The following is a 12,356-nucleotide window of genomic DNA, read 5'->3' as shown; positions in this document are numbered from 1 at the left end:
TACCTCAATATTATTAGGCTGAATTATGATATATATGATATTTTTCATAAAGTAATTGTAAAAATTAATCAAAGCTTTATCCCAGGCAATTTTTTTTAACAAAGCTGTAGAAATATATAAGAAATGACTTAAAAATAACATACTGGAATACATGAAAGTATAATTCTAACACAACATAGACCATCTCAATATAAATGATCTAGTTTCATCTTACATCTCTCTTTTTTTAAATATTTTTTTTTAAATCTTGATACATTGCCCAGCTGTACATATTCTTAAAGTAACTTCTCACACATGATCTGTAATATGACCCTAACTTTTAATCTTCTGGTATTTACATTATTTGGATAGTTATGACATGAAAGATAAATTATGCAGGTAAATTATATAATGCAGAAGTTCTATGGATATTCGAGACTGAATATGCATGATGGCTATAATGTAGAAGTCAAATGGGAGTAGGACTTAAGAACTGACTTCTTCCTGATCCTTTTAATATTTGTTTATTTATTTATTTTTTATTTATTGTTTATAAATTCAAAATAAAGATTACATCGAGTCATTCATTCATTCATTCGCTGAAAAAAGGGAACTAAAAGTAAATGCAAATTATCTTGAAATGAGTGTATTTGTTGTTGATTTGAGCAGGTAAATAAGAATATCTTCCAATGGAATGAGTATGTTGACCCCTTAAATAAGATCATTAGATACACTGCACTTGAAATAAGATGATGGAGATGACTTGTTCCTATTTTAAGTGCAAAAATCTTATTCCATTGGCAGATCATTTAAACTCGCCTGCTTAATTCAGTGATAATACACTACTTTGAAGAAAATTTAGATTACTTTTAGCTCCCTTTTTGCAGTGTTAGCATCAATAAATCTTTATATGAATCACAAAATAGGTTTTTTGCTTATCGGCCCCCAGGCCAACAGGGACCCCTAAGGAGTAGCTTGACTTCTCACAGAGAATAAAATTTCATATTAATAGTCTCGTTAGTGAGAATGAGGCTACTTTTACATTTGCTCCAAAGGTTTCTAAATATCAAATTTACAGAGAATTGATTTATTTGAGATTCAAAAATGAAGATTTGTCTCAGGATTTAAAAGATGTACATGCGTTATAGCGTGAATCACACATGCAGTTTACCCTAACACCCCTAAATAAAATCCAACCGTAAACTCTACCCACCTGTGTGTAATTTAATCTCCGTATAAGTCCAAGTGTTCTGTGAAGGTCTCTGAGATTTGTTGGAGGACACTAACAAACGAGCAACACAATAAAGACCTAGAAACTCAGTAGACAGGTCAGCCATAAATTTGTGGAGAACTTTATAGAAGCTTTAGCTTAGAAAATAACACCACTAGCTTTAAATGAGTCACAAAGCACTGTTCAGTCCATCATCTGACAATGGATAGAGTTTGACACTATTACAAACCCGCCAAAACATCGCAGTCCAACTAATCTGACAGGCCAGAGTTAATCAGAGAAGCAGCCAAGGGATCCATGGTAACTCTGGAGGAGCTGCAGAGATTCACCGCTCACATGAGGGAATCTGTTGACTTGAGAATTATTAGTCGTGCACCCCACAAATCTGGCCTTTATCTAGAGTGGCAAGAATTAAGGCACTATTGAACAAATATGTATGGGATCCTGTTTGCAGTTTGCTACGAGCCATGCAGGGAACACAGAAAGCACGTGGAAGAAGGTGCTTTGCTCAGATGAGACCGAAGCTGAACTTGGCCGTCGTATAAAATGTTATGTATGGTAGAAACCTAACGCTGCACATCAACCTGAACACCCCATCCCCAGTGTGAGGCCGGGTGGGGGTGGCATCACGCTGGACAGATGCTATTCCTCGTGTGTCACATAGAGTTTCAATGAAATGCTATGAAGCTTGTGGTTCCAATAAGACCAAATGTGAGGAAATTCGAGGAGTGTGAGTACTTTGCAAGGCTCTGTGTAATTTAATCTGTTTGCATCCAAGTTCTTTACCCTGGGGGGTAATATATCATACACATTTACATGGTTGCAGGTAAGAAATATATTAACATGGTGTGCATTGGATGATATAGTAGCAAAAATAATTTATCAAATCATCATCCCCATGAAGTTTCCCAAAGAACATCCAGCTAAGATGTTATTATTTATATTTTAAAGGCGCTGCTTGCATTTTATTAACCCACAGTGAGGAAACTGATGGTGGTACTGAACTTCGATATGAAGAATTCATTACCAGACACGTTGTTAAGCTCTTCTGTTGGAGCACAGAAGCCATCCAGATGATGCACTAACAACACATGTCCAGGTTCATCTTCACAAACCCTCACCCTGAAGGCGCGCCGCCCATCTCTGCTTCCCTTGGGCTGATTCTCTCGGTGTCCATCGGCTCGCCTGTGGGGCCCTGCAGCTGGAGCCCCATGTCTTCAGGTCGAGTCACTGCGGCGAATACGGAACACCTCGACCAACCTCAGCGCAGCGCTCTGTGCAGTCATGCAGCTCGTACATGCAGGGACCTTGTGACTTTACTCCTCATGGCGTCGGAGGCTCCTGCACGTGCGAGTGTGAGTTTGTAAATGTGTCGGCCCATCTGGGAGTCTGTCTGTAAACTACATCTGGCAGAACATCTCTCTGGGTCCTGAGGGACGGGCGCCAGGAACTGAGGGGATTCCCGTAGTCATGCTGACTGCGACTAGAGTACTGTCCACTAAAATTAATGCGTTTGATGCTGATGTGAAGATGTCATCCCTCAGGTTCACCTTGTTCAGTTCTGCTTGGGCTGTAAGCCTTATGAGTTTAGAGATATTGGCTATAACATTGTCTGTGACTCGCTTTCGAAGCTCGTTAGTTTAAAAAAAAAACTACCACGTTTAACCTGAAGGAGTTAAATGTGTTAAAACTTGTTTTTAAACGTTTTCTATTGTCGCTTTCACAACGCCATTTTAAAGTAATTAAAAAAAAATCAAAGTAAGACAGTAGGTCTGCCTCTTGCCTCTGAGTGGGCTCTTCAGGAGGCTGACTCACGCTGGTAACTTAATGCGCGGAGTCAGCTTCTTACCCCCAACTGCCCCACTAGCTCCTGCAGATATAAATTAGATGAGAAGGCAAAAGGCTTTGCCAAAATGTGTCTGAGGTATTTGGAGTAATAAACGCAGTCAGATGTGAGACAGAGTGCGATCATTTCTCATGGTCAGGGTGGACTCAGACAATTTCTTGTGCATGCCAGAACTGTAAAAGAGAGTTTTTTTTTTATGACTTTTGCTAAGGTTGTTCTCAGGAAAGCGTGGATATAGACTCCATAACCCAGCAAATTGTTATTTTAAATGGCAAGTTTCTGCAAATTGGGAATTATCCAAATGTTTGAGAAGTAGGGAGCAATTACTTTTGCTAATGAGCAAGTATTTCCCTCATAAAAAACAAATCCACAATTAGTTAGTTGCAGGTTATCTAACAGAATAAATCACATGAAGAGTTATTTTTTAGTGAGGTTTTATTGAACAATTAATGTGGTTGGCTATATTTTTGTAGCCTATACTTTATACATATAACATATACAGTCATATTCAATAACTAAGAATTTTAATGGAAAGTTGATTTATTTCAGTAACTCAATTCACTAAGAAAAACACATTATATAGATTATATAGGATCAGAATATTACATAAAACCAATAAAAGAATATTACATAAAACCATTTCTACATTTTTCATGTAGAAATGGGCGCTTAATGAAAAGTATGTTTGATACCGGCTTAAAGGTTGCTTTCTTCAAAAAGTACTTAGAAATACATATTGTAACTTATTGAATATCTCTGTGCATATGCATAGGCTATCGTGGAAAGTAGATATTTACTTATACTGTAAAGAAAACAATCTTTTTTTAATCAATGTATGGCATTAAATCAGACTTAAAGTGATGCTCACATCAACTTTCTAATATGCATGTCAAGGTTTTAATGCTGAAGCAAAGGAGCGTTAAAAATACTACAAATACTAGTCTAGTAGTCACATCACTTGTCTGAATAATACATGAAAATATAAATTTTTAAAATAATTCAGGATGTAAAATGCATTAGACAAATGGCAGGCAATAAAATTTGAGAAATGCTTCATAGGAGGGATATGTCGTTTTATTCATGCACATTCATTACTCAGTTCATTGTGATTCAACAAATTCAAAAGGAATCTGTGTCCCTGCTAAATATATCACTCAGTTTATGAAGAATCCATTATTATCCATTATTAGGACAAAGATCTGTCACTGTCAAAAGACCACTTTAAGATACTGCATGAGTAAAAAAAACAACGCTGTTGGATCCCGGATATTGGATTGTACCGGCAAATATAAGGTATAATGAGGAATGCAAGGCAAAATATAAAATGTAAAAGAGAAAAATAGATGAATTGGTTTAACCTTTTCGGCTGCCTGTTTGTCTGTGAGTAAGTCTGGATTCCTAACCTGAAGGTCCACAGGAGGAGTCAGAGAGAAATGCAGTGATGTAATGCAGGAAAGTCAGACGGAGAGATCCCAGCCATGGGAGGACATTTCATTTCATTGTGTTTTGGTCTCTTCGCTGTTTACCGGATCGCAGATGCTCAGAGTTTACACTGCGACGGATACCTCTGACTGCCAAATCCCTGTTGTTTTTGGCTGTTTCCAGCTCACATTTTCGCTGCGCTCGCCTAAAAGGGCTCCTGACATCTATCTCGTGTGTCTCAGGCATGTCCGTATATGGTCACTGTGCTCATTACTTGATTCATATTTTATCGCAAGCGCTCTTCAGAGCACTCCAACCTTCTTAGCCCCGGTGACACAAAGCAGAGCGCTGGGAGCTCTGTCTTCTCTGCTTCAGTGAGGTTTCACAGTTTTCCTGCAGCTCTGAGCTCACAACCAGCTTGGTAAAAGGATCCTGTCCCTGGAAGGCCTTTAAACCCTAACCTAAGCTAGTATTCATGGTTGGATTTTCTTTTCAGTCAAGCTGACAATAAGCCGTGTATTATTGAGCCTTTTCGCGAGGAGAAAAGTTCTCTGGAGGTGTCATTTCCATCCCCAAAGCGGCCCTGAGGGACAGCCGCGTTTGGTTTCAGCTCCACTGCCCGAGCTAATGTGGGTCTGCTGTCTGAACTGCCGCTCCGCTGGTTTGTGGCCGTCCACCTGCTGATTCTGCTGGTGTGCCCAGGGCGGATCTGCACAGGCAACGTGTGCCTCCTTCAGAGACTGCAAACGCACACTGTAGGAACAATGCCAGTTACGTCCCAACTAGAACAAACCCGTCAAGTCAACTCTGGGAAGTTGGCACAATCCTGAAAACTGCACCTCACACAGAAGACGGCTCACTAAGAGGATTTATTTCTTCTGAAAGAGATAGCCCGTGAAGTGAAATGATGTGTATGGGTTCGCACGTATCTGTGCGTGTACTTGATGATAGCAAATTCCCTATTTGGATTATTTTCCCCTCCTTCTCAGTGCTGCTTGATGGTATTTTTTTTTAACACCGATATCCTCTTTCCAGTCTGTTTGGGCTTCTAATTCCCTAAAAAAAGTCCACACTTGTCAAGCTACCGCTCTGTGACAGAGAGCTGCGTGTATCTGAGTTGCGAGGAGCAATGGGGAAAATTAAGGATGCATTGATTTTCTGAGCTCAGAGAGGAACGTTAATTTTAATTAATGCAATTATTGTGTCACTCTCTTTCACATCCTCCTGCTGAACTTGCACAACTAATACTATTTCCACTAGGATTAAAGTCTTACTGGAGATAGTTTGCCAAATCTTTGCTTTTACTTTGAACTCACCCAATATAACCTTGTTTCTCTCTCTCTCTCTCTGTCCCCTGTCCTTCTTCTTTTACGTTTTACAGAGTCTGTGAGCAAGTGAGAGAGGGACACTGTCTGCCCCACTGTCCAGTGACACCATGAGCTGGAGCTTCCTCACACGGCTGCTGGAGGAGATCCACAACCACTCCACCTTCGTGGGGAAGCTGTGGCTCACCGTGCTCATCGTCTTCCGCATTGTTCTCACTGCCGTTGGGGGAGAGTCCATCTACTACGACGAGCAGAGCAAGTTCGTGTGCAACTCGGGCCAGCCGGGCTGCGAGAACGTGTGCTACGACGCCTTTGCTCCGTTATCTCACGTCCGCTTCTGGGTGTTCCAGATCATTTTGGTGGCGATGCCATCCCTTATGTACATGGGCTACGCTGTCAATAAGATTGCACGATTGGACGAAGCAAAAGGAACCATTGGTTCTGCTGCCGTCAGAGGAGGAGGAGGAGGCGGAGGCGGCGGCTACACCCACAGAAAACCTAGGAAAATCTGCTTTGGAGCCCGGCAGCACAGGGGCATAGAGGAGACCGAGGAGGACCAAGAGGATGATCCTATGATCTACGAGGTGCCAGAGATCGAACCGCCGAAAAGGCCCCGAGATCCGCTGCAGCCCACACCCAGACCTAAAATCCGCCACGACGGGCGTAAGCGTATTCGGGACGAGGGTCTGATGCGGGTCTACGTTTTGCAGCTAGTGACCCGAACAGTGCTAGAGGCCAGCTTCCTCGCGGGCCAGTATTTACTGTACGGCTTTCGCGTGAAGCCGATTTTTGTGTGCTCGGGAAAGCCTTGCCCCCACAGCGTTGACTGCTTCGTGTCGCGGCCGACGGAGAAAACCATCTTCCTGCGCATCATGTACGGTGTCACCGTCCTCTGCCTCACTCTCAATGTCTGGGAGATACTCCATTTGGGCATCGGCTCTATCTGTGACATTCTGCGGCGCCGGCGAAGCCCACCTCAGGATGACGAGTACCAGCTGGGCTTGCTGGGCCCCAGCGGTGGCGGAGAGGGCTCCGTGGGAGGGACAGCTCCCGAGGCAGGCTCCGAGGGCGGGGTAGGTGGAGACGGTGCTGCAGACTACGTCGGGTACCCATTCTCATGGAACACCCCTTCAGCTCCTCCGGGGTACAACATTGTCGTAAAGCCAGAACAGATGCCCTACACGGACCTTAGCAATGCTAAGATGGCATGCAAGCAGAACCGGGCCAACATTGCCCAAGAGGAACAGCAGCAGTTTGGCAGCAACGAGGACAATTTCCCTACTGGAGGAGAAGCCCGCGTGGCTCTTAACAAGGACATGATCCAGCAGGCTCACGAGCAACTGGAAGCCGCCATCCAAGCCTACAGTCAGCAGCACCGGGCCGAGGAGCAGCTCGGAGACAACCAGGACGACAAGCCTCAGAGTAACATTATCCAAGCCCAGCCGCAGCCCCAGCTTCAGCCTCAGAAAGAGCGCAAACACAGAGTGAAGCACAGCAAGGGGGGCAGCAGCGGAGGAGGCAGCAGCAGCAACAGCAGCAGCAGCAAATCGGGAGAGGGCAAGCCCTCAGTATGGATTTAAGCCCACACACATTGTCAGCATGTATATAACACTGAATGGATGGGCAACTGTTGCAACCTGTGTTGGATATTACACCACACATGCCTTAGAGAATCCTGCAAGCTGGAGATTAATGTGTTTCTATGGAGCTGGGTTAAAAAATATAAAATAAAAAAAAGTGCGATGTTGCCGCTGACAGTTTGTTTAGTCCACGCTGTCTCTGTCTTACCAGAACAATCACACAAACTGTGTTATGTTCTCCATGTCTTTTGCCAGTCACATCTGAAAACGATAAATGCCGTCTTCCTGCTTCCCTGTCCGTAGGAAATCCAGCTTCATAAACCTTTGATTCTTCAAAGTTGTTTTGAGATTAGATTGTTCCTGGATTTTGACTTACACACCCTAACTCTAGTGGCATCAAAACACGAAATGAGGCACCATCACAATGTCTTGTTATGTACAATATCTAGCAGACCAAAGCTTTGACCTAAGGTTATGATAATTAAGGTAAATTATAAAAAAAAAATGTACATAAAATATGATTAAGGGGCATCACCCGAAGCAGTGACTGTTTACTACAGCAAGAGCATGACCTACCTAAAGGCTATGTCCTGTCACTTGTCGTCTTCTTCTCTGTTCTCCGTAGCGTCCGTTCACTATGTTTTTGCTGTACCTTTGCATTCGACTGTGTGTTTATTTCATGTGAATTTTAAATCAAAGTGCTACACCGAGCTGCTGCTCAGGTTCTGCTGAGTACAGCCGGTGGATCTCACATCTCCTGAAAGTTTTTATTATTATTATTATTATTATTATTATTATTTAAAACAAGATGCAGATGCAATCCAGCTTTTATATCTTAAATCTTCAAGTTCCTTGGTTGCATCCTTGGCCGTTCTGGGAGGAGACAGTGCTTGTCTGCTGCTCCATTTGCCTTGTAGCTGACTGCCCCCTGGTGGCGATTTTCTACCGGGCACTTCCGCTCGTCTATTTACTATGAAGTAGATGGAAATACTACCTATCTCCAGCAACACCTTAACCAGCTGTGGTGGTCCTTTTCTACTGACAAGACTTGTGTCACTTATGTCTTCCCAGTGCTTCATTTTCAGTGTTGAACGCACAAGTCTTCACGTCGTAATGGAAAGAGTTCAAAGCCATTACTTTAATATATAGTGAGACCAAACACTGTCTGTGTGATGCAAGCGTCAGTGCCAAGATTTTACACTAGGCTGCTATTGAGCTTGGTTGTTTGTAGCTTTGGAATACTTTGGCCATGCTACGCCAGCCGTGGAACTACTTCTGTGTCAGACCAACCCTTTTATAAACACACCCCCTTTTTTTAAATTACCGTTTGTTTATTGCTCTTTTAAAATGGGACTTGACATGAAAAACTCCAAAATGGAGTCAGTTTTAATGATAAAGCCAGTGTTTTGTATGAAAACATTTTGCTTTTGGAATGAAGCTCTTTTTTTTGTTTTGTATGATTAAAGACAAAAGATCAATGATTACCTTTGTGGATATTTATGGTTATTGTGATTTGATTGATTGCCTACCAACTGTAAAAATGTGAAATATGACATAGTATATTTTTATAACATGTCAACTGCAATGGCTGAAGTAAAAGAGTCATTTGTTTTCTTGTGTGGTGCAGTATCAGTATTTAATGTATTTAGCAACCCTCTGAACTGACTTTTAATAAACAGTGTTACTCCTTTTTCAACATTGTACTGAGATTTGTCCCATAGTTTTTTTTTCAGACACAGATTTGATGGGGAAAGATGAAAAAGTCCCAGATTTTCTCCTACAGTAGCTGTTTCCCAATTCATGAAGATAAAATGATAAAGTTGATTTCATTTCAATAATTAAAGATTTCCCTGGCTGGAAAAAAATAAAATAAGCAGGTTAAGAGCAGGTGTAAGGTTAAACCATGTGATAAAAGTAAAATGGCTCCTCAGCCCTCGTTCCCACCCGTGGTGCAAATTTGGAAAAACGTTAACATTGCAGCGGGTAAACAAAGTATTGCAGAAGTCAACGTCATTCTGAATAATTTTATATTTTTTATTGATATAAAATCAACACCAGATCTTGGTAACAACCCAAGTGAGCGAAACACCCTTAGCAAAAAGTAGTTTATTCAAGTGGACGACGAGTATACTTATTTCATACTTAAAACGAGGTAGTCTACTGGAAGGTTTGTTTTCATAAACGATATTTCAAGTGCTTAAGTATAGTGAAGTATACTTGACTTATACTGAAAAGTATAAACAGATGTTTAAGACTAAGTACATTAATACTTTGACTTAAGCTTATATTTATACCTTACTATACTTAGTAAAATTAACTTCAAGTATACTACTTTTTGCTAAGGGCAATTACGTAAATAAAAGAAATGAATCAATGGATTAGATTTATAATGAAGTCGAATGGTACAGGGAGTAAGTGTTGCAAAACAGCTGAGATAGAAACCAGGTAAAAGAGTCTGTCAGTCTGTCAATCTGCTGCCCTGTGCACATCACTGTTAGGCTGATGGCCTATGAAAATGTTTCCCATTACAGTGCTGTACAACGCTCTGATGGTTTTCTCTGTGAAAGGCACTTAATAAATAAACTTACTAAACAGATCAAACAAGAAAAATTCAAATATAATTCATTTTACATTCAATAAAGGAAAAAAAATGGTAAATTGCTTTTATAAAATACACACAAAATCCAAGTTTTTAATAACTACTGCAGTCTTTTTTTTGTTTGCTTCTTTAAGAAAAGCATTTCTGTGTAGTGATTTCTGGCATCATCAGGTGGAGAAGAATCAGATAAATCTGAAGCATTTTAGTCAGCAGTTCATGAAACGGTTCACAGAACACAGCTCTAACGTCAGTAAGCAGCAGGTGATTTAATCACAGCTTCTCCTCTTTCATAAAGTCTTTTTATTCCTGTGATGTTCGTCCACCCTCATTAAGGTCTTCAGCCTAACTATTCACTGCAGACTGATACACAGTTGATTGATTGAAGGCAGCTGTTGACTCTGGGCTGTTAGATCCAGCTGCTCCTTCAAAAAGCGAACTTCCTGTCAATGCAGGGGACTTTTCAGAAAGCAAAGAAAGGGCAAACTGGAGGGATGCCATGCGGGTATTCATAAAGCCCATCTGCTCAGTTCTGCATGACTGGCAGCTTAGCCTCACGTCTACAAAACTATTCTTGGTTTTTCTGCCTTGACTCTGTTTGCATGAGGAATTTCTCACAGCAGATATATCCCATAGCAAATGGATTTTCCATGACTGTGTCTTTCACCTCTCTGTTATGCATGGATGCATTCTCACTGTCCTTTGAAAACCATTTCCCCCCCAAACAGTGTAAATACTTTTCCAAAACAAACACACAAACAAACAAAAACAACAACAGGAATGCATTACAAAACTTTATTTGTTTCAAATGTTATCGCAATCATATTACAAGGTTTACAAGCGTTATGCTTTTCCTCAACCTGCAACATGTTCCTTATCCTTAACATTTGTCCATGTTCCTCATCTGGATATGTGTTCTGTTTAAGAAAACTAAAAGTTGAAAACTTCAAGTGGCAAAATAAAAGATTTCTGATATTTGGTTGGCACACTATTTTCTTTTCTTTAGCTGTTTAAGGTTCAAACTATCAAATGTTTTCACAAACTTTAAGACAGTTCACTTTTTTAACAGAAAACACATTTAATTTTGCTCCTAGTAGGCTACATATATGAGTTAGCGACAAATACGATGCATTGTCAAAATTATTTGCTCACCTGCCTTCATACAGATACGAACTTGAGTAAAAACCCTAGTCTTATATCCACAGGGTTTAACATCCTTTAAAATGTTAACAGCTTCAACTATGCAAGGAATATTTTCCACAATTTGAACATAGGAGTATGTTTATGGGAATATTCTTCCATTTATCTAGAAGTTCAATTAAATAAAATTTTATTTACATAGTGGCAATTCACAACATGTCATCTCAAGGGACTTTCCAAAGTCAATTCAGTCAAATCATCCAGACAGATTGGTCAGAATGTTTCCTCTCTAAGGAAACCCAGCAGGTTGCATCAAGTCTCTGACAAGCAGCATTCACTCTTCCTGAAAGAGCGTAGAGCCACAGTGGACAGTCGTCTGCATTGTCGGCGGCTTTGCAACAATCCCTCATACTGAGCATGCATAAATCGACAGTGGAAAGAAAAACTCCCCTTTAACAGGAAGGCAAACCTCCAGCAGAACCAGAACCAGGCTCAGTGTGAACGCTCATCTTGTAACATAACCACTATGTTCTTTCTTTTTTTGTATAAAAACATTAAAGTAGAAAGGTGACAAACTGTTTGATAGAACAGTTGTTGTTATTTCCTTATTAAAATTATTTCTAATCTCCACTGCTTAAAACTGATGTTGGGCAGTATCATGCTGGTTTTTAGGTGTGAATGTAATTTTTTTTTTGGTGTGAATGTAATTAGTGGATAAAAAGGGGCGTGTGCGGGGGCGCGGGGCGGCTCGACAGGTGAGAAAAGACGCTCACGGTCAGATCTGTGCAGCGGGAGATTTTGCTTTGATTGAATGTTTAAAATGAGTTAAAAGTCAAAGGAAATAGATAAAACAGAACCCAAAGTTTGTCCCAGCGCCACAGAAACGTGAATGTGGAAACCTGATCGGAGTTTGGAGCCAGAAGACGCCATCCGGTGCAAAAGGACGCCGCCCGATGCCAAAAGACGATACCGGTGAGATATGGACTTTATTTTTCCTTTTGGGGATTTTTGGTGGTACCAATCTTTTTTGGATGGGGGTTTGACGTTTGGATTTGTCCATTTTGAAACGGGAGTTTGAACGTAAATGGGAAAACATTTCCAGGTCTTTGTTTTGGTTTGGGAGTATATGGAACTCCGTTACGGACATTATTCTTAAATAAAAAGAAACGGACAATGTTGGATTCATTTATGTAGGTTATTTGCTGATTCAAATAAGTGTTTTGGATTAAACATAATT

General features: G+C 40.9%; 1 protein-coding gene across 2 annotated transcripts in view; it reads left to right on the top strand.

The window, feature by feature from the left end:
* LOC105932779 (gap junction gamma-1 protein) overlaps positions 1-9,079 on the top strand; it is a 52,937-nt gene extending 43,858 nt beyond the window's left edge. For both annotated transcript variants that reach the window (XM_012872049.3, XM_021321266.2), the window contains exon 2: positions 5,860-9,079. In XM_012872049.3, the coding sequence (XP_012727503.2) occupies positions 5,914-7,383 (1,470 nt within the window). In that variant the 5' untranslated portion in view covers positions 5,860-5,913 and the 3' untranslated portion in view covers positions 7,384-9,079. The remainder of the gene's footprint in view (positions 1-5,859) is intronic.
* Positions 9,080-12,356: the final 3,277 nt, after the last annotated feature.

This window comes from Fundulus heteroclitus, chromosome 16 (genome assembly GCF_011125445.2).
Source record: "Fundulus heteroclitus isolate FHET01 chromosome 16, MU-UCD_Fhet_4.1, whole genome shotgun sequence".
Taxonomy (NCBI): Eukaryota; Metazoa; Chordata; class Actinopteri; order Cyprinodontiformes; family Fundulidae; genus Fundulus; species Fundulus heteroclitus.
Note: the sequence above shows the minus strand (reverse complement) of the source record. Positions and strands in the feature narration are given on the sequence as shown.